General features: G+C 41.4%; 1 protein-coding gene across 1 annotated transcript; it reads right to left on the reverse strand.

Annotated features, from left to right (window-relative positions):
* Nucleotides 1-9,081: 9,081 nt before the first annotated feature.
* On the reverse strand, nucleotides 9,082-12,443 carry LOC133491138 (alpha-1A adrenergic receptor-like). Its single transcript, XM_061802040.1, has 2 exons — nucleotides 11,540-12,443; nucleotides 9,082-9,521 (listed from the first exon to the last, which is right to left on the reverse strand). The coding sequence occupies exons 1-2, from the start codon at nucleotides 12,441-12,443 to the stop codon at nucleotides 9,082-9,084; spliced, it is 1,344 nt and encodes a 447-aa protein (XP_061658024.1).
* Nucleotides 12,444-22,414: the final 9,971 nt, after the last annotated feature.

Genomic DNA, 22,414 nt, shown 5'->3' on the forward strand with positions numbered 1-22,414 from the left:
GATTCCTGTACACCTTCCTTGCGTCTCTGCTTCCCTCAACTTGGATCCTCGATGCCTTGCCTTCCCTTCCTTGCCCTTGACTAGTTTCAACCATGACAGTGACATGTTTATATGCTCGCCATGCAGTAATTGGGATTTATTTTTTTTCCTCAAGCTTCCAGGAGTTGTGTAGTGCAGACCTTTATAGACATGATCAGGCTGCAATTTGAGGTGATAGTCATGGATGATTGGCAGAACATTAGGCTGCAAGATCTCATCACAGGATCTGTGTGCGTTCAAAATGCTAGCAATAAGATGCACGTGTTTGTTGTTGATATTGGTATACTGTATGCCTGAACATAACATAGCCCCATCGTCACCATGACACACTGTTGACTTCAGTAAACTGCTCATCCATATGATTCATGTCATACTGTCTGCCATCCATACAGGGAAAAGTGAGATTCATCCATGAAGCCAAGACGTCTTTCAATTGCTATCCACCAGTGAATGGGACCATTTGATCACAAGTCAGTTGTAATGGCGAATTGCACTCAAGTCTGGACCTTGATGAAGATGATGACGATGCAGATGAACTTTCCTGTTTCCAACAGTAAAAACTGTTCTTTCATTTTTTTTTTTTTTTTTTGCTTTTGTACAGGGCTCCTAAAGTTACATTGAAAAAATCAGAAACTTTTCTCATTCCAACAAGAAACTCTCACTAGAATGAAAATCTTTTACATCACATTCACGTCAGAATTTGGATGAGAAAGTTTCTCATTCTAATGAGTTTCTCAGTGGGTACATGTATTTTCTTCTTTTCCTTTCGGCTTGTCCCGTTAGGGGTTGCCACAGCGTGTCATCTTTTGCCATTTTAGCCTATCTCCTGCATCTTCCTCTCTAACCCCAACTGCCCTCATGTCTTCCCTCACCACATCCATAAACCTTCTCTTTGGTCTTCCTCTCACCCTTTTGCCTGGCAGCTCCATCCTCAGCACCCGACCACCAATATACTCACTCTCTCGCCTCTGAACATGTCCAAACCATCGAAGTCTGCTCTCTCGAATCTTGTCTCCAAAACATCCAGCTTTGGCTGTCCCTCTAATGAGCTCATTTCTAATCCTATCCAACCTGCTCACTCCGAGCGAGAACCTCAACATCTTCATTTCTGCCACCTCCAGTTCTGCTTCCTGTTGTTTCTTCAGTGCCACCGTCTCTAATCCGTACATCATGGCCGGCCTCACCACTGTTTTGTAAACTTTGCATTTCATCCTAGCAGAGACTCTTCTGTTACATAACACACCAGACACCTTTCGCCAGCTGTTCCAACCTGCTTGGACCCATTTCTTCACTTCCTTACCACACTCACCATTGCTCTGGATTCTTGACCCTAAATATTTGAAGTCGTCCACCCTTGCCATCTCTTCTCCCTGTAGCCTCACTCTTCCCCCTCTACTTTTCTCATTCACGCACATATATTCTGTTTTACTTTGTCTAATCTTCATACTTCTCCTTTCCAGTGCATGCCTCCATCTTTCTAATTACTCTGTCATAGGCTTTCTCTAGATCCACAAAGACACAATGTAGCTCCTTCTGACCTTCTCTGTACTTTTCCACTAGCATCCTCAAGGCAAATAATGCATCTGTGGTACTCTTTCTCGGCATGAAACCATACTGTTGCTCGCAGATACTTACTTCTGTCCTGAGTCTAGCCTCCACTACTCTTTCCCATAACTTCATTGTGTGGCTCATCAACTTTATTCCTCTATAGTTCCCACACCTCTGAACATCCCCTTTGTTCTTAAAAATGGGAACTAGAACACTTTTCCTCCATTCTTCAGGCATCTTTTCGCCCGCTAGTATTCTGTTGAATAAGTTGGTCAAAAACTCCACAGCCATCTCTCCAAATTGCTTCCATACCTCTACCGGTATGTCATCAGGACCAACTGCCTTTCCATTTTTCATCCTTTGTAGTGCCTTTCTGACTTCCCCCTTAGTAATCATTTCCACTTCCTGGTCCTTCACTCTTGCCTCTTCAACTCTTCCTTCTCTCTCATTTTCTTCATTCATCAACTTCTCAAAGTATTCTTTCCATCTATTTAGCACACTACTGGCAATAGTCAACACATTTCCATCTCTATCCTTAATCACCCTTACCTGCTGCAAATCCTTCCAATTTCTGTCCCTCTGTCTGGCCAACCTGTAGAGATCCTTTTCTCCTTCTTTTGTGTCCAACCTGGTGTACATGTCTTCATATGCCTCTTGTTTAGCCTTTGCCACCTCTACCTTTCCCCTACGTCACATCTTGATGTACTCCTTTCGCCTCTCCTCAGTCCTCTCAGTATCCCACTTCTTCTTCGCTAATCTCTTTCCTTGTATGACTCCCTGTATTTTGGGGTTACACCACCAAGTCTCCTTCTCCCCTTTCCTACCAGATGACACACCAAGTACTCTCCTGCCTGTCTCTCTGATCACCTTGGCTGTCGTCGTCCAGTCTTCCGGGAGCTTCGGTTGTCCATCGAGAGCCTGTCTCACCTCTTTCCGGAAGGCCGCACAACATTCTTCCTTTCTCAGCTTCCACCACATGGTTCTCTGCTCTACCTTTGTCTTCTTAATCTTCCTACCCACCACCAGAATCATCCTACATACTACCATCCTATGCTGTCGAGCTACACTCTCCCCTACCACTACTTTACAGTCAGTAACCTCCTTCAGATTACATTGTCTACACAAAATATAATCCACCTGCGTGCTTCTACCTCCGCTCTTGTAGGTCACTATATGTTTCTCCCTCTTCTGGAAATAAGTGTTCACTACAGCCATCTCCATCCTTTTTGCAAAGTCCACCACCATCTGTCACTCAAAGTTCCTTTCCTGGATGCCGTACTTACCCACCACTTCTTCATCGCCGCTGTTTCCTTTACCAATATGTCCATTACAATCTGAACCAATCACAACTCTCTCGCTGTCTGGGATGCTCAGATCTACTTCATCTAGTTCCTTCCAGAATTTCTCTTTCAACTCTAGGTCACATCCTACCTGTGGGGCATAGCTGCTAACCACATTATACATAACACCCTCAATTTCAAATTTTAGTCTCATCACTCGATCTGATACTCTTTTCACCTCCAAGACATTCTTAGCCAGCTCTCCCTTTAAAATAACCCCTACTCCATTTCTCTTCCCATCTACTCGGTGGTAGAATAATTTAAACCCTGCTCCTAAACTTCTAGCCTTACTACCTTTCCACCTGCTCTCTTGGATGCACAGAATATCAACCTTTCTCCTAATCATCATGTCAACCAACTCCTTAGCTTTTCCTGTCATAGTCCCGACATTCAAAGTCCCTACACTCAGTTGTAGGCTCTGTGCATTCCTCTTTTTCTTCTGACGATGGATTCGGTTTCCTCCTCTTCTTTGTCTTCGACCCACAGTAGCTGAATTTCCACCGATGCCCTGCAGGTTAGCAGTGCCGGGGGCTGGCGTTGTTAACCCGGGCCACGACCGATCCGGTATGGGATTCTTTAGATGAACGCTCATATTTTTTTGGCACAGTTTTTACACCGGATGTCCTTCCTGACCCAACCCTCTGCATTTATCCGGGCTTGGGACCGGCCTACAGATTGCCCTGGTTTGTGCCCCCATAGAGCTGCATTGGGTGCATGTATGAAAGACCTATTTACATTTAAAGTTGCATATGTGTTAAAAAAAATGTGCAAGAGTTTTTAGCTTTTCACCTGGGACTTTACAATAGACATTGCTGCTTTCCTTGCCAGTCACTTATGTGTTGTCCGAGAGACATTTAAAACAAATTAAGCTTTGTAGTCTGGTTCGGTTGTGACTCATACGTAAGTAAATAAGGTACAATTTGCAAGGAATTTGCTGCACAGCTAGCCTAGAACAGGAAGCTATCTTAAAAGGGAATTCCAGTGGTTTGCATTAACAATGTATCCAATAGGTCATATAATATGTACTCTATCTTGACAATGTGATCTTAAATCCTCTGTCATTTAATAGTGTTCTGAGAAGATTTTTATCGACAATTACGAATTTTCAGGGGCGCTGCCATTTTCGCGAGTCACATGACCTACATGGGCATGTGTGACATGTTACGTGCCGTTCCAAACGCTCGATTACATGGGACACTATAATGCCGAGCGCTGATTTTTTTTTTTTTTTTTTTTTGATCTATCCTCATCTGATGAAGAAATAGCACTATCCGTTGATCGGGAGGACGAAGGAATACTTTCGAACACATCTGTGAGCGGCACAGCCGTGAGCAGCTCTCCGCCGCTCGATTGATCAGGAAGACTGAGGAATACTTCCACACAGATTTGAACTTGTTGCTGTAAATAATGCCGCCGAGCGGTGGAGCCGTAAGCTTATCTCCCAGGCCGAGCGAGCTCCTGGCTCGGCAGACCGAGCTCCCAAGCCGCTCTATATGGAAATATTTCTCCGTCTTCCCGATCAACCGATACTGCTAATTCTTCATCAGATGAAGATAAAGCCGAGAAATCACCGCTAAGCATCATGGTGTCCCATGTAATCGAACATTTGGAACAGCACAAAACACGTCACATACGCCCACATAGGTCATGTGACTCGCGAAAATGACAGAGACCCTGAAAATTCGTAATTGTCGATAAAAATCTTCTCAAAACACTATTAAATAAGAAAGGGTTTAACATCACAGTGTCAAGATAGAGTACATATTACATGACCTATTGGATACATTGTTTAATGCAAACCACTTGATTTCCTCTTTAAATAAGCTACGGCTCACTTTCTCATTCGTACGAAAATGAAATTCTCACGGGTCTTAACTATCCAAGGATTTTCAATATTCGCAGTCTGGCCTGGTTGTGACCCCCACCAGTCGCAGGGGTACCCATATACCAAATACTCAAACACCTTTGAAGAATGATTATGGTGGTGAAAACTCTCTGGGGGATATTCCTGCAGTCAGCATGCCAATTGCACGCTCCCTCGAAACCTGCGACATCTCTTGCATAAAACTACATGATATAGTGGCTTTTCTTGCCGGAGGCCTTAGGCACGTGCTATCTCAACACTATCTTGATATTCCACACCTCTGAGGTGGATGGATTTTCTCAGCAAACTAGAAGTGCTAACTAACATTCATTTTTGGATGACCTTAGGGCTAGCCCTTTACAAGTGCATAATCAAAAATTGTAGTTTCCAGACCAGTCCATTATTCAACCAAGATCAGTCAGAATTGCGAAGCCGTGTATTTGCACGTTTTTATTTAAATTCCCATAGTCGCTCATATATTAAGACAGGCAAGTAATTTTCTAATACGATTGTCGACAAGAGAGTCTTTGAAACGGCTTCATTAAAGACTTTGGAAAGCAAAACTGTCCCTTTTAAGCTATATTAAATGAGAACATTAGCAGCTGTAAAATGAATGTTAGTGCAAAGTCATTTTGTTGAAAGTTACAAGAATGCAAAGTGTAAATGTGACTCTTTTGACTTTCAGGAGTGGTTATGTCCTTAATTATCCTTACCAATAACAAAAGAGACAATCACCCAAGTATTTTCCACACCGCTTATCCTGAATCCTTTCCCATCTGACTTCAGGCACACCCTGGACTTCTTACCCCTAAATCACAGGGTTAAATGAAAATTATTTGTGGTGGTACTATCATTTTTTTACATATCTATTTGCTGGAATACTATTTTAGTGGTACAGTATACTGCTTCATAAATGAGGGATGCTAAAATATAATCCGACACACTCCCACACACAGAAGCTATCATCACTTTGGTAAGGAGACTCAGAGGAGGCAAACATGGATTCAATAAATACGCTCTGAATTATTCATATTTAAGCTTTTGTGCATTTTATTTTCTTAAGGGAACTCTGGTTGAACGCCCCATCTGCAGTGCATGCAAAGATTGAAGCCATAGCAAACAAACTTTCAAGCAAACGGACAGTAGAAGCTTTGGATTTACACGACTGTTTAAGTCCAAGCGTTATATAAACAAAAAATATATTATATACTAGCATTTCAAATTCAGTCATGCTCCAAGAGAAAACGTAGACCCTGCTTTGGAAGTCTTTTCCTGTATTTTCTTTCAATGAGAAAGCACATCTGAAAGACTTTGAGAGGACAAAGTGCTTGAGGTTGGCTCTATCCAGTTAAAACGATACATTGCCAACTTTGGAAAAAAAAAAAATCTGCCGAGCGGAAGCAGAATATTGGCAGCGCCCCCTCTTGTGTTTTCACCCCAGGTGACTTCAAAATGACAAATTGTCTTCGAAAACTTCCTTCATTGTTCTGTACTCGGCAGATAAGACAGCTCGGGCATCATCAGGGCTCCACAGCCTGCCTGCGGGGATTTTTTTGTTTTGGTAATTCTAACACTATTTTTAATATAAGTCAAAGACAATAGTCCGAAATAGTCAGAAAACTTTGGGGCGAACCATTGAATGATCGACAAAGAAAGGCACATGTAGACAAGCAAAAATTCATACACTCATTCAAAACTATGGACAATTCTGGAGTCTTCAATGAAATGAAAATGACTCTTTTGGGACAGGGCGGCATGGTGGATGAGCAGGAAAGTGTTGGCCTCACAGTTCTGAGGACCTGGGTTCAATTTCACCCCCCCCCTGTCTGGAGTTTGCATGTTCTCCCCGTGGCTGTGTGGGTTTTCTCCAGACACTCTGGTTTGCTCTCGCATCCCAAAAACATGCAACATTAATTGGACACTCTAAATTGCCCCGAGGTGTGAGTGTGGCTGTTTGTCTCTGGCAACCAGTCCAGGGTGTACCCTGCCTCTTGCCCGTTGACAGCTGGGATAGGCTCCAGCACTCCCCGCGACACTCGTGAGGATAAGCAGCTATAAAAATGGATGGATGGATGGATGGATGGATGGATGGATGATTTGGGACTGGAGGAGGAAGTCTGAGAACCTGGGAGGAAATCCAAACGCAATGCAAGGTAGTTGACAATTGAACCCTGAACCTCACAAGTATGGGTCTGATGTGCGAAGCTCTGGCCACAACATAGCTCGGCTTCGTTTTCTAAAGAATACAATTTTTCATCAAGTGTTTGGCACAATAGTGATATATCCAAGAAATTAAAGTTTGTTTCACTAGAACATATTAGCCTTGAAAATGATATAAACTAAAAATTAGTTTCAAAATTGCTGATGCTTTAAATCAGTGTGTATAAACTGTGAGTCAGTCCTTCTACCACAAATAAACCACAAATTGTCTTTTTTGTGGTCTGAATTATATGAACGTTTACTTGACTTTACCTCTCAAGATCAGTAGTGGTCATGCTAATCTTCAGAGTTCTGTGTTTGGAAATTTCCCACTATTTCCTACTACTATATATATTAAAATGTACCCAGTAGTTAAGTAAGGGAGGGGGTAACTTTAGCTGGGGTAGAAGTAATTGTATATCCATGCTCTTTCTCCTGGTAATCTAGCTTCCTCTCACTTTCCCAAAACATGCATGGTAGATAATTTAGTACAGTAACTAGACCAATTCATTGTGGTAAATTGTGCATAGGTGCAATGGAGTGATTTTTTTTTTTTCTCTGCTGTGTGTACTCTACATTTGGATTGACGTACAACTAGGCCCGTGTGTAGCCCTTCTCGGCAGGGATATGCGTGAGATCACCTGCTACCCTGATTTGGGCAAGGTTCACTTGTGCTTTGGTGAACATGGGCGAGCAGTACAGTGGCCCTGCAGTGTTGCTCTACACGAGACAAGAGACTCCCGGTGTCAAACGGGCGGATCATCCGTTCACTGCACGTTTACACTGTGCGACGGAGCTTACATCGAATATTCATTACAACTGAATGAATATCAAGTTGTAAACACTGTCATTGGTGTGCATCCATCCAGGGTTCTTTTTCTATTTGCATGGTTTTTTGTGTGAGTCCAATGAGATGAAATTTTGCACATGTCGTTTTTGTTATGGATAAAAAAGAAGAGAGTGGTCATTTTTGGGGTTTTGGGTTAAAAGGGGCCAGTTTGGGACCCCATGTTTTCAAAAATGAGATCCAGGTTCAGCGGTCACAGGAACATGGCTAGCTGTTGCGCGTCTCTGCAGATCAATTACCCAGGTTATGGAAGCGGAACCAATCTAATAGGCCTATAATCTGCCTTTTTGCCGTGTCACTTGAGAGGGGCTTTAGCTTCCCCGCTATCATCATGGGTATAAAATGGAGTGAGACATTGATGTGCGTCCTTTTGATTGCAGTGTCGCAACTCAACTGCTCAATGATCCAATTTTGATTTCGTTTTACGGTGACATGTTTGAAAAATCGGTTCGGTGCTGTTTTCAAAGGGAACTTGTTAAAGGGTAGAAAACATCAATAGTTACGTTGGTGAATGCTAATTTTGCTTTAGTTTTCTGTCCTCTATTGAAGCCCACGTACTAATTGTACTTAGATTTTTTTCTTTTTTTGGCTATTAGAACAGCTATTATGTGCATGTTTAAAAGAATCTTGGAGAAGTAATTTGTCATGTCAAATAGATGCCACTATCTCCTTTCACTATTTCTGCCACACAGCCAGTGAATGCAACAAAGAGCGACACAGCACAGTAAACAAGACATCAATGGGGGGGGGGGGGGGGCATCCATTTTTTTCTGTTCTTCATTCCTTACATGTTGTCTTTTTTTCATTTATTTCACCACTAAATTTCACATTGCATTCTCATTCCATGAACATCCTTGTGAAAATTAGGATTAGGCGTCAATCAAAAATGTCAAGTTTCACACTTTAGGATAGAGTACCAGTACATTTGCAAGCGGTAGTCAGATCAGTGGAAATATGCTTAAATTTACAATAAATTCAGTATTTTTTCATTTTTTAACAGGTGGGTTATTCAAAGTATTTCTGCTATAATCATGGTAAAGTAAGCTTGGGAAGGCCCAGTGTGCTTGTGTAGGAATGCAATAAATGGATGTTTGATCCTAATAAAGGGTCTGTTGCACAATTATAGGCAGTAATAGTAGTAGTAGACGTAGTTTCATCAGTTGACATACCCATGAGAATATAGACATTGTACTTGTGATGGATCCTTGTGGGATCCAGCTTCCCAAAGTTCTGTAAGGTACCAGTCAAACAGCCTCACCAGTAACATTAAGAGAAAGCTGTAAGACCTTTGCAGACGAGCTCTCGGGTACCGGAGTTTGCCGAGATGAGAAGCACCAGGACCTCAGAAGACTCTTTCTCTGCATTGCTGAACTTGTATCATCGGACCCACCTTCACAGGACATACAGGGTGCCACACAGCAACCCAATAAAGAAGCACCATCAGGGGTTGAGAAATGAGGTGTATTAGATACTGGGACTGGAGCGGCGGTGTGGGTGGTGGTTTGAGGTCCTTGGGCTGTGGCACTCCTCAGGCAACGGCCATGGAGCACGTTGTAGAAGGCTTTCTTGAACTCTTGGCTGAAGCATGGGTAGATGATGGGGTTAATGCAGCTGTTGAAGTACCCCAACCAGAAGGTTATCTTAAATACTGTCTCAGGAGGCTTGCAGGATGGGAAGACGGACCCTAGAACAGCCCCAGACATACAGCGACACATTGTTAGCCTAATAGCACAATTCCTGAAGTCATTAACTCATATCATTTAAAAAAAATCTTAGTTAACATTAAAAATGACAGTTGTTCTTTAGTATGCTGCATATGCAGGGCTCATCATTGTTTGGCTAATTGTGCAAATTTTTAACAAAAACTGCTCTTCTGGGTACAATCGAGTTCAAATAAAAGTGTATTTCTCAAGTGGGACGACATGACAATTATTCAAACTTTCTTTTGTGTATCCTCTCCACTGCATAGTCATAACACATGGTGGAGGTGGTAGACCAAAAACATAACTCACCAACTTGCGATATTGTAATGCAATTATGTCTTTATCCAACCAACGTGACATGCTACAGCTTGATGGAAATACACCTTTTTTTCCGGAAGAAAAGCTTCTGTTGGTTTATTGTTCAATTTGTCCAAGACTATATTAAATCTTGAGACTTACGTAGTACATGGAAATATAGAAATACATTAAAGAACGTCATATTGCTGTACTTGTGAACAATGGTGGCGCTTACTAGAAACATGAGTTGGAAAGAAAATGGCATGAGGGGGAACTTTGAAAGATTTTTCAATGTAATAGCCTACAGAATGAAATCGCTATTTAACAGTGCCAATGGTAGTGATTGTGGCGCAAAAGTACAATTTGTGTTTAGTTGATTATTTGGTCAATGGAAAGTGCTGCAGAAAATGTATTTCCACTTTATGTGAGGGAAATGCTTTTTCACTGATGGCGGGATGTCATCTACTGACGATCAGTCCCCACATACGAGAGTTGCCAGTGATCATTTGCAGTGACAGGCAGGCAAACAAAGAAAGGCTCCCTGTGGTGTGTTTAAGAATAAACCCAAAACTTCAGCAGTTTTAAAAACTGTCATACTGGGAATGCCGAGCTATCATCGCCTCGGAGCTGGAATGAGCGCTGTGCTGTGAGCCGTGAAGGTCTGACTCGATTGAAATGCATAACTCCCCCCCCCCAATCCCCTGCGATGACATGCCTGCCTTGAGAGGATACCCGGTGACTGAGGATGCCTATGAGCATTACAGGCCATTAAGCCTCATGCTTGTTATCAGTAATAGCTTTCATATGAGAGACGCTCATTCAATTTCATCTCGCGGTCAAAGTCTATTCTGCTCCAGAGTAATTTTTTTTTTTAAGTTAGTTGGCTGCTTGTGATTGAATTCCTTGACGTGTCTTGTTGGAAAAGGTCAGGGTGTAGGTCATGTCCTAAGCAAGGTCATACCTTGTCGTGCTCTCATGACTGAACAAACATTTGTGTGTAATTGTTTCAAGGATCGACAGTTTTTGAAACCCAGGTGGCCTTTTCGATCAGATCATATTCTCCAAATGGGCCACAACAACTGTAAATGACAGTCTTACTGCCAACTGATTTCATTAGATACAATTTTATGGATCATCATGTGATGTTATAGCCTATATTAATTTTTGTGAACCCAAAATATTCAAAATTATATTCTTATCAGCCTGACTTGAATTGTGTTTTTGAAAACAGTGTTTCCCAGGGCAATTTTTCCTTATGAGATTGATTAACAAGGTATTTTTAATGATGTTAACATCGCATCGTCGGCTCGAGCAGCGCAACTTGATGAATTCCATAATTAACTCTCTGTAGCTTTTAACATGAATGTCGACACGGTGATAAAAATGCTGCAGAAATCAAAGTGACTTCTTAGCCCGATTATCTGATTAATCGCAACGATGACGAAGCACATTCAAATGAAACTTCAGTTAAAATTGTAATTATAATCAACAACATAGAGCTACTGATGTTTGACAGCCATGTGGGGTTTCGATTTAATGACTTTTGTGGAGAATGAGCGTAGCTAATAATGTGGCTCTTGACCGGACATCGTCAGGTATTCGCTTGACCTTCTGCAGCTCAGATAACACTTAAATAGAATTAGGTTGAAGAAATTGTTTGGAATATACATGAGAGAGGCACACAGTGTTAAGAGTTCCTTACCAATCGGCAAGACCAGGAAAAACGGCAGCCAACAAAGAATGAAGCACCCGACGACGACCCCGAGGGTCTTGGCTGCTTTCTCCTCTCTGGGAAGCTTGAGCATCTTTGGGAGGCTACTGGTGATGTGTTTGGACCCTCCGGGGCTGTTGTCCTCTTCAGGCTTGGCCGTTTGAGCGGCGTTCCCTCTGTGCACTCTCAGAATCACCCCTTCGGTCTCAACTCCTACTCCATCACTACTTTTCCTGAGGGTTTCTGTCTCCCTCTTTGCCACACCATACACTCGACAATACATGGAGAGGATGATTGCCAGTGGTATGTAGAAAGACGCCAATGCCGAGAACAGGGCATAGCCGGGCTCCTCGGTGATTCGACACACTGTCTCGTCTTCGGGGTCAGGCTCCTTCCAGCCAAAAAGAGGGCCCACAGATATAGCTGCGGAGAGTCCCCAGAGAGCAGCCACTGCAGCCATGCCACGCCGGCCAGTAGCCATCACCGGGTAGCGCAAGGGGTAGCTAACGGCGAGGTAGCGGTCGATAGAGATCACACACAGACTGAGGATGGAGGCGGTGCAACAGAGGACATCCAGGGCTGCCCATACGCTGCAGAAAGACCGCCCGAACACCCATCTGCCAAGCGCTTCTGAGGTGGCAGAGAAAGGCAGGACCGCCGAGCTGAGCAGTAGGTCTGCCGCCGCCAGGTTGGCGATGAAGTAATGAGTTACTGAGCGCCAGTGGTGATGGCACACCACCGACAGGATGACCAGGATGTTGCCAAGGATCCCGAACACAACAAAGACCAGCAGCACTATTCCCAACAAGACCACTTTGGTTGCATCCACCTTCGGGTCTGTGGTGGCGCTGCAATTAGGACAAGTCTCTTCCATAGAAACGACAGTCTCTGACATGCTCTGGCCACTTTTTTGCTTTTTTTTTTCGTTTTATTACGTCTTGTCAAATTGTTTCCATATTTATTGCCTGTGCACCCATTTGCTCCTCCTAATACAGTGGACCAAACTTTTCATCTTGTCTCTCTACAGTAATAAAGTTGCAGATGCTGCAGCTTTCATCACACTCCACAGCCACAGTTTTGTTTTTGTTTTTTTCTCTCGGCAGAGTGTCATATTTAGAGAGACAAACGTAGCCATGGCTTGTTATAATCACTCCAGCGGGGGCACCATAGAAATGACAAATATTCGTACTTTACGAGGCAATCACTGCTCGCTTTTGCTTCTTGCGTTCATCCATGCCGACAAGTGTTAGAGGCAAGAGACCTGTTTAAACAACAGAAAAGAAGACAAAGGAGATGGAACGTCACTTTCATGAGCCAATACTTTTTAAAGCTTGAATTAAATGAGCAGAAAAAGGGCAAATGCTTGAAACAAGTGCACATAACTGGGAGTTGAAAGCTGGGCTCAAATTGACCCACCTGTACAATATATATATATTTTTTTACGACATTTTAACAATCACCAATTCGAATGGTTGTTAAAATGAATCCTTGCATGTGTTTCCATTTTATATTTGTGCTTTTGCCTGCTTTCCCTGTTAAACGAATTGCTGAATATACATCAGCAACTGCTGTTCTCCTTTTTGCGCTTCACTTGTCTGATCCGAAGTTCACTCAAAGAACGAAAAACTTGCACCCCTGAGTCACGGGATCTCTGTATACATAAAGGAGATTAATTATGATTTGATCCACTGGGAATTGTAATCATGTAAGACTTTGAGTTGACCCTAGGCGTGAATGTAAGTGTGGAGGTTTGTTTGTTGTGTGCGTGCGTGCGTGCATGTGCCGTAATTTCCTTGCGAAACCAGTAGCGTCCCATTCAGGGTATCTATTTTTGTGTTTTCACTACTGCAACTTTAATTTTTTTGTGGTATACTAGTATTTGCTTCTCTCATCAGCCAACGTAGTATGAAATGTGTTCATAACACGGCCCATAAATTTACTGCGGGGTGCAGTGCACCAGCAGCAGAATGACTGCAGCTGCATTGCAGTAAAAAATGAAATATTTTGCGCCGTACATTTTGATCAGGTTTCATTAAGAGATGGAAAATAAATACAAAAAAGTGAATCTTGATGACATTTGGAATAAATCCCAATATAGAAGTTAAAAATGGCAGTGATTTACATCCCGCATAACTATATCTTTGCAGCGTTTGTCATCGTATTTTGCACTTGGCTCCCCAGAGTGACACTCTGCAAAAATGTTGTTTATTCTTTGACAGTACAGTATAGAGGAAATATATAATCAATAAAAAAAGCAGACATTGACAGATTAGAGGGATTTTTTTTCTGCCACTAAAGTTATAAAGAAATCATGATTTAAAATGCTGGGACAATCAAATGTTACAGTATAGTTCAGCAATGAAACATTGTAGTACATATTCAGTTTTACAGGCATGTAATGGCATCACTAGGGCACAGTAAGGCAACGACTGTTGTTCTGTATTAAATATCACTCAATACTTTTGAAATACTGGGTCTTTTCCACATCATGAATACAAGCAATATAGTGGATAGACAGTTAAAGTGTGACAATTGATGTCAGAATATTTCTCGAAATGACGAGCACTTAGGAAGAGTCAGTCAGACATTATCTTTTTTTTATGTGGGAGTGAGGGGGGGACTGTGTACTGGTCACCGAATATATCACAGGGTACATAAAACACATACTGTGGGGAAAACATTGCAAGCTCCAGGCAGGAAGGCCAAGATTTGAACTCAGATGCTCCCCTCCAACAATGTGCTGTATAATGCAATGTATAGTCTTTATTTTCATTGGCAATTTGGCTGTTTGGATTCCAATGCAATATCTAGTAAAGTGAATATGTAGATAAAATGTATATGTGCTGGATGTTTTTTTTTTAAGCTTTGAAAGAGAGCAACATCGCAGAATAAACGGACATCAGTCATGCATTGGCGATCGCACAGGCTTTCAAAATAAATCTGTCATCGTAGGGCACAAGCATGCAGGCAATTTAAAGACTTGAGAGTTTGATCATTTATTTTAAGAGCAGACATAAAGCCTCAGTATGCGATTACCTCTTTGACCATTTTATGTCAACGAACCAAGTGCTAACACCAGCATAAGGTGATGGGCTGAGAATTGAACCTTGATTTTGAATTTTAGAAAAATACTCCATTGACCAAACTGTTCGAGTCAAGACTGAACTCTGTACTGGCACTTCAAAATGAACTCACATTCTTTTGAGGACAAAAATGTGCAAGTTTTCATAGAGGAGTGGGAGAGGAAGAGGTTAATGACACTCCTGATCTCCCATGCACGATGTCCTTTCGTCCCTTACAAAGAGACTCAATAATTGAGCCTCCAACAAATAAACAACAAGGCTTCATTTGGCCTTGAGGAGGCGCCGCAACCTGTTTTACAACTGAATGGAATATTAACACGGGAAAATGCATCAATGACAGCAGTTTGCGGGCAGAGGCCTCTTAGCAAGGCGTCTTAATGACTCTCGTTTTGCATCCCAAAAAAGGGACACCCCCTGTGGTGGTTTGGTGAGGCCGACTTGGGGTGCTACATTACATAAGCAGAAGCCTTCCCCACCTCCAGTCCCGCTCGGCTGGAGATCTGGGACGTCGCGGAGCGGGATAAACGGCGGTGAGGCAAAACGAATGAGAGAAGCGGGGCAAATAAGGCGGGTGGATGGCGGAGTCATGCTTTGCCACATGTTTTAGCAGATCAAAGGCATTTGCTCGCTGAGCATCCCACCAGGCGGTGGAACAAAATTCACCCACGTAGCACTCGATGCTGGGATTTCCGTCTTCGCAGCCAGAGGGCGAAGGCAGGAAGTCAACTGATACACTATTTTGCATTGTTTCTGCGGAAGATCTAAAACCGAGGATAATTGGTGTATTGAGATTTCATAGTGTGTAGAAGTACCAAGAGAAGATTTCTGCGGCCTCTCAAATGTTTGTTTCCGGTTCCACCCAAGATTTAAAGTCAATAGAAGGACCATGCTGAGAAATTAAGTAAAAAGTAAAAAGCGTTAAAAAAAAAAATCTGCAAGTGCAAAATGGCATGTAAAATACATTTCGTGGTTATATATTGCATCATACTTACCACATAATAAATAATTATATATTGAAGCTTTATGAAGTTGTTGGGGTTTTTTTTTTACCCCACAGTAGAATTCTTAAACAAATTCGTTAGCCAAATAAAGAACAGAATTAAATGTGCAGTGGAAATTATACAAACACTCCGTACCAAAATCTGTGAGTTTGCATTCTTTTAAAGTGAATCAAAAAAGTTTTGTATTATATTTACTCCGGGCAATGAATACTCAGGCTGTCACAAAAACCGGCTTTTGTGGACTGCTTCATGAGTCTTCATTTTTTGTTCTTGTTGCCAGTCTTTTTAATAAAGTTATGGGGGAAACAATTATTATTCATCCAAATATTATAATAAAATTGTACTGTCACCATTGTAATATGGCTGTTTATGCTGAAACTGCTGAGGGCAAGCCATTATGTTGACTCTCCAGTGAGCGCAAAAGCCCTTGCAAAAGACAAGCAACCAGCAATGGAACAACAAAACACGCTGGCTTGGATGAAACTTCAACCTGGTTTCTAATCCCAAAACCTTCTGGACTGCTGCATTTCTTTTGCTGCACCAAATATATTTATGCAAGAATGGATAAAAGGGCCATTTATATACCGATCTACACTTCTCACAAAAAGAAACGCTCCTTCCCTGTCTGTGCATGGACCTGACTGCATTTGATTAATCCTTCCCTGTAGCTGGTCTTGGCAAAAAAACAAAACAAAAAGTCTCAAACACAGCGAGGCTGCCCATAAGGCATTCATAAAAAGTTTAACTGAGCACTGCTCATGTGAACTTTGACTTTCTATAACTAGTCCATTCATTTTGTGAAAGTCACAATTTTTTTTTATAAATAATTTGTGTAATTAATGCAATCAATCAACTGTAAACACTTTTTTAAACGTATGATGATGATTACTACTATTTAACCTTTGCAAAAATTTGCCTCAAAGTTAGCATCCAGTACTGTGTACTTCTTAATTGAAAAGTGAAAAATTAATTGTAGTTGGTTGAAAATGTCAAAAACTGTAATATCTGTGAGAAGTCAATTTTCCAGCCACACAAATTTATTATAACAGTAACGACTGTGCGATGAAATCTGAGTTCCAGTAATTAAAAACAAGCAACCCCCCCCCCACTTGACATACACGATAGAACTGCACCATTTGATCTGACAGTGACAAAACATTCGATTGAGCAGCTGTATCTAATGAAGGATTAGGATATACATAATTGTAGTAGCAATTAACAACATAACAGCAATTACTGCATAACACTTTTAAACTAAAAAAAAGAGACCAAGTTGACCTGGATCAAATAGTAAGACATGTATGGTTCCTGACTGGAGTCAGACCAAAAAAAAAAAAAAAAAAACCATTGACTAAGAGCCAACAAAAGAACTGAATAAAAAATTCTATGCTCAAGGAGATGAGTATTGATGCTAAGTTGTAAACATCAGTAAAATAGCCTTACTGGATTCACAGTAAAGTTGAAGTTTGACCTTTTGAATTTTATCCAAAATTGCTTATCACCTACTAATGCATTTATAGCTTACCGGTATGTTCCAAAATGAGATTTGTTAGGTCACCCGACCGCTGTACGTGGTGAGTCTGAAGATGGTGACTAAGACCTGCATGACGACATTCCCTCAGGGCAAGAGAATAGGACAAGTGCTAAAGCTAATAATGCCCCTTTTGCCATTCGGGGGTCATAAAGTGTCTGGCACGTCTTTCCATTTCAATGTTTTCGCATTCACATTTAATACAGAGTTGAATGGCACCAAAGTGATAAATGATAAACACTGATATTATATTTCAAACGATGGTAGAGTTAATTGCCATCTTGTCCTTTGCACATCCCTCCGACCATACACAGATAGACAGACACAGAGGCAGACAACTAGAACACCTGAACAGCCATATATCGGTTCATTCTTGGAGAAAAATACATATTGACATTGCTTCAACAACTAATTAATTATTCAAAGTTCCAATCTTTCATAGCTTTTGGCTGATCATGTTTTGAGGCCATTTTTCTTATTAGAAACAGAAAAAAGAAAGTGACAGCTTTCAAAATGAAATTTTGTTAGTGCTGCACTTGCAAGAAGTCCAGGTCCGGTGAAGTACGATATTTTTTTTAATTACACGCACGCACGCACGCACGCACACACACACACACACACACACACACACACACACACACACACACACACACACACACACACACACACACACACACACACACACACACACTCGTATAAGTAAACTGTGTGATGAATTGCTTTACATTTGAGGTCTGTTTCTATAATGCTGCTCCCTGCTGGTTCTCGACTAAGTTATAATTAAATTCCTCCATGATTGTAATCATTAGGTTTTATCAACCTTGAACATTGGCTGCATTTTTTTCCCGATTTCTGCCGCGCAATGCGTACTAGGAACAGTCAGAGGTTTCAAGAGATGTCCATCCATCCATTTACTATACAGTAGCAAAGCAAGCAAAGCAAATTTATTTGTATAGCGCATTTCATCCACGAGGTAACTCAATGTGCTTTACACGATTAAAGGCATTTGAAAACAAAGAGATAAAACATTTAAAATGGCATAAAAACAATAAAAATGACAAAATATTAAAAAAAAGACAAAACCGCATACAGTGCAAGTAATATGGTCAAAAAAGTGGAAATATTCTAAAAAGCATGAAAAAAATATTGTCCATGGCTGTGGGGGACTGTAGCCTATATCCCAGTTACGTGCCACGAAAGGTAGACTGAACCCTTGATTGGTCACTAACCAGTCACAGGGCACTTAGAGAGACAGACAACTATTCTAAATCCCTAAATTCAAGAGCTCTCCCTCAACGGTAAAATGTAATCAAAAAGAATGAAATCAATTAGTTAAGCTTTTACATTGGGAACCATGCTAAAATCATCTTATTGAAATGTGTGCTGTTATAATGGTATTCAGTTTGAGTAAGAAATGTCCTAATTAAAATTTCAAATGAAGCAGGAAAAAGAAGGAAGTCTAATGTTGTATTAGCAGGACAACACGATGGGTTGTCTTTCATGAAATGGTTTTGTTAAACATGAAAAATGAATGTATGAATTAATAGCATGGAGCGAATTTGTAACTAGCCCGCAGTTCCATTGATATTGCACTCAAGGGAAAGACGCCTATTTACATCCTGTACATGAGGAGTCACTAAGCCAGGAAAGTCAGCATTGGGGTGGATGAAAGAAAAGAAGTCTTACCTCCCTCGGACGGCACGTCTCGATGCCGCAACTTTAATGCCGGTGGTCACTCAGCGCTCCTCCGTTATCCTGCCTGACACAGACACAGAAGACAGAAGGAAAGTCAAGTGTTTCTATATCGACATTCTGCTGATGAGAGAACCTCTGTGGCCAAGCCCACCTGACCCGGCAAGCCCCGCCCCTTGGCTGCATGCCTCTTTCCTATACTGAGTTTTCAAGATATACATTATTTTTGGTTCTTTATTTGAGCTCTGAGATGAAAATGTCAAAACAGTACATTGAGCAAACTTCTGCTGACTATATTTCCAAACAAATGTTTCTGCCTGCTGAATTCATAGTTAACCCAGAAGACATTGATGTAAGCAAAACCTACCAGAGGAGCTATTTACAATATCAGATCACCCTAAAAGTCCCTGGGGTTAGAATTATGCAAACATCGGGCTGATCTTTCAAACAAATGAAGTGTTGACTTTAAAGAATACTTTCTTCTCAACTGCCTCCACGCAACTGTATTGTGTTAGTTCAACACAAAACAAATATGATAACGTTAGGTCATCTCCATATGTTTGTGTTAACATAATTGGGAACTCATTGACAATAACACAAACAAATTGTTTACTTTATTTAGCTATTTTTTTGTTAATGCCAACCGGTTTCATCAAGGTCACGGATGAGCAAAAGCTTATTCCCGCAGATTTTGGGCAAGTGTTACACCCTGGATTGGTTGCGAGTAAATCACATGGCACAGTTACACAAACAAATGTTCACATTCATTCTTAGCTTAGATGTTTTAGGAACAAGGAAACTAGATTATCAGATGAATCTCCATGTTCAGTATAAACTACCAACAGACTAGGGTCCAAAATGAGAGGACATGTTGGCGTGACACTTGGGGCAGGATCTCATCTCTGACCTGGAGAGGGCACGCCACCCTTTTCCAACTGAGGACGATGGGCTCAGATTTGGAAATCTTTATTCTCATCCCAGGCACGGACAAAACTCCGACATCGGTCGTACGTGGACCAAATGGCCAGTATCAGGGGGTTTGTTACTCCATACTTTGAAAGTATCATCCACTTGCGGGGCTATGGCACTGGGGAGCTTTTTAACCACCTTGGTGACCCCAGAAATAGGAGAGCAATGCCTCAGAGAACATGGGATTCGTGTTGATGCAATTGAGGAGGTCTTTCAAAGTGTTCCCACGTCAAGATTTGCAGTGCCCCATCCTCACTATACACAGCATTTATGATGCACTGCTTCCCCCTCCTGAGACACTGGATGGTGGACCAGAATTTCCTTGAAGCCATCCGGAAGTCTTTCTCCATGACCTCACCAAACTCCTCGCATGCCCGAGGTTTTTGCTTTAGCGACCACCAAAGCTGCATTGATGAAGCCCCCGACAACTTTGCTCCTAAGGTCATTGGGACACACTAACCCCTCCACCACGATAAGGTGACTGCTTCCAGGAGGGGTTTCCATATATAGTATAATTCAAGTTGTTGAAACAGTGGTAATTATTTGAAGGAACTGAACACAGATATGTTTAATTGCTTGCAAATTGTGAGTAGGAGGAACCATTATTTGCAAGAGTTGAATTCTAAGGGCCGTTTTCAAGACAAACTGCTTATCCCGTATCTGCAATTAAATACTATTACTACAACGCGGGAGTGAAAGACAAAATGACAAAACTTCAGTGGTTCATCCAGTATATTGTGGGGACACATTAGTTTTTGGCCAAGGCACAGGTTTAAATCAAGCTCACAGTTTGCATATGAATATTTAATGATGGACTTGGCAAGTTAAAGTACTTTGCTGATGGGTAGAAATTTTATGGCCCAACCTCAGCTTTGTGCAGGCTTAAAATGAGGCGAGTTCAAAGAGAAAACAACAATAAGTAATTAACGCTGCCAGGATGAAGTCAGTAGTGCAAATTGACAGATTTGAGAGTTGTGAGGTTTCTGTCATAGAGCAGGGGCCACTGTAGGATCTGACTTTATATATATTTTTCTCAATCAGGTCAGGTTGTTTACATGAACTGTTTTTTTTTCGCTTTAGAGGTTCAAATGAACTGAAGTCCACCCTAATACAGGGATGTTAAGATGGATGTCAAGGCTATCGAACAAATGATCAAACTACTTACTAGTAGATTGCAGATGTCAACTTGTGCTCACTTTTATGTCACTAGCAACGTCTTAATCCGTGCTGAATTCTCTTACTAGTGAAGACAAAAAGTGTGCAAGGACATGGACTTTAAAGGTCCACTGACATGAAAAGCATGATTTTTAGTATGTTTTTAATTAAAAAAAAAAGGCAGCTGGAATGGACCTATTTGTTTTTTCACCCCAAACATGATTTTGATGTATATAGATTTTTGTAACTCCCGCGATGAAAATCCTCTTGAGGTATTTGTTTTGGAGAAGAAGCAGGAAGGGACATTATCAGCAGGAGTCCAGTCAGGAGGCCTCATGTGTTAATACCGGTTTTACCTGCGGGAAGGTAGCTCTTTGTTCCTTCGTGTTAGCCAAAATGCCAGCTCGTTGTATTGTTGGATATTGTTCGAACACTTGGGAGGATGGATTTATTATTCATATGTTTCCAAAAGACCCGGATCGTTGTGAAAAATGGATTGCACAGCTGCACAGGACCTGTGTATAGAGCTACATACAAACATACATACATACTGTTGGTGAGTCTGTTGTTAGTTAGAAGTTGTCCGCATATCATCCAAATATGGCTCGAAACAAAAGGGTAATATTGCCCTGCTCACTTTACTCAATTGTGAGATGTTCTCTTCTTCGAAAAGAATTTCCATCCCAGAAGGGGTGTTGGAAAAATCCAAAAATCTCAGTTGTTCCTCTCCCATAGCAGGCGCCACTACGTGTTTTCAATGGCGAATGTCCCAGTGTGTCATCTGCTGATGACGTTGCATGCAATACGGCTACGACTTCGATGTCGAGTGAGACTTCCGCCACTTTGCGCATTGATGACACGCTCTGCACTCATATTTATTTTTTCTTATAGACATTGAAGTGAATCATGTTATGTATTTTTCAGTACAATATCTATTTTAGAATGTTTATAGGCATGTCACTTGGGCTTTAAGTTGGATGTCAAGGGCTGAATTATCTTACTGGTAAGGACAAAGAGTGTACCAATACATGGAACTTAAACCGGATATCAAGATATTGAATAAATGTTTCAACGGCTTTCAATACTGCATTGTGCTTCAGGCATCAACATACAACCCATGTCGTCTTGCCTTTGTTTACTTGCAACATTGCTCTGATTAACATTTTGGAAAACCGTTCTTCTGCAGTGGAAATGCAAGCACGCAGGACTCCTAAAATCCATTTGGCAGAGTGAATCGGATTTTGCTCGTATCAGCTTCAGTTGCTTAAATGTTAAATAATTCATGGTTAGGTAAAAGCTTACACTTGTCAGATTAGGGTTCTTAATTGTTTAACGGGTTTGCTGCTCAACTGTTAAGTTGGGAGGGATCAACGCCATGTCGGTTTAATGAGAAAACGAGGCTTAACATTTGGAGATAAACGGAGCTCGTAAACAA

Source organism: Syngnathoides biaculeatus, chromosome 17 (genome assembly GCF_019802595.1).
Source record: "Syngnathoides biaculeatus isolate LvHL_M chromosome 17, ASM1980259v1, whole genome shotgun sequence".
NCBI lineage: Eukaryota > Metazoa > Chordata > Actinopteri > Syngnathiformes > Syngnathidae > Syngnathoides > Syngnathoides biaculeatus.

Excerpts from the sequence above, each read along its gene's own strand:
- LOC133491138 (XM_061802040.1), bottom strand. The coding sequence starts at position 12,443 with ATGTCAGAGACTGTCGTTTCTATGGAAGAGACTTGTCCTAATTGCAGC. Across the intron at positions 9,522-11,539 it reads TTTCCTGGTCTTGCCGATTG|GGTCCGTCTTCCCATCCTGC; the intron begins GTAAGGAACTCT and ends GGGCTGTTCTAG.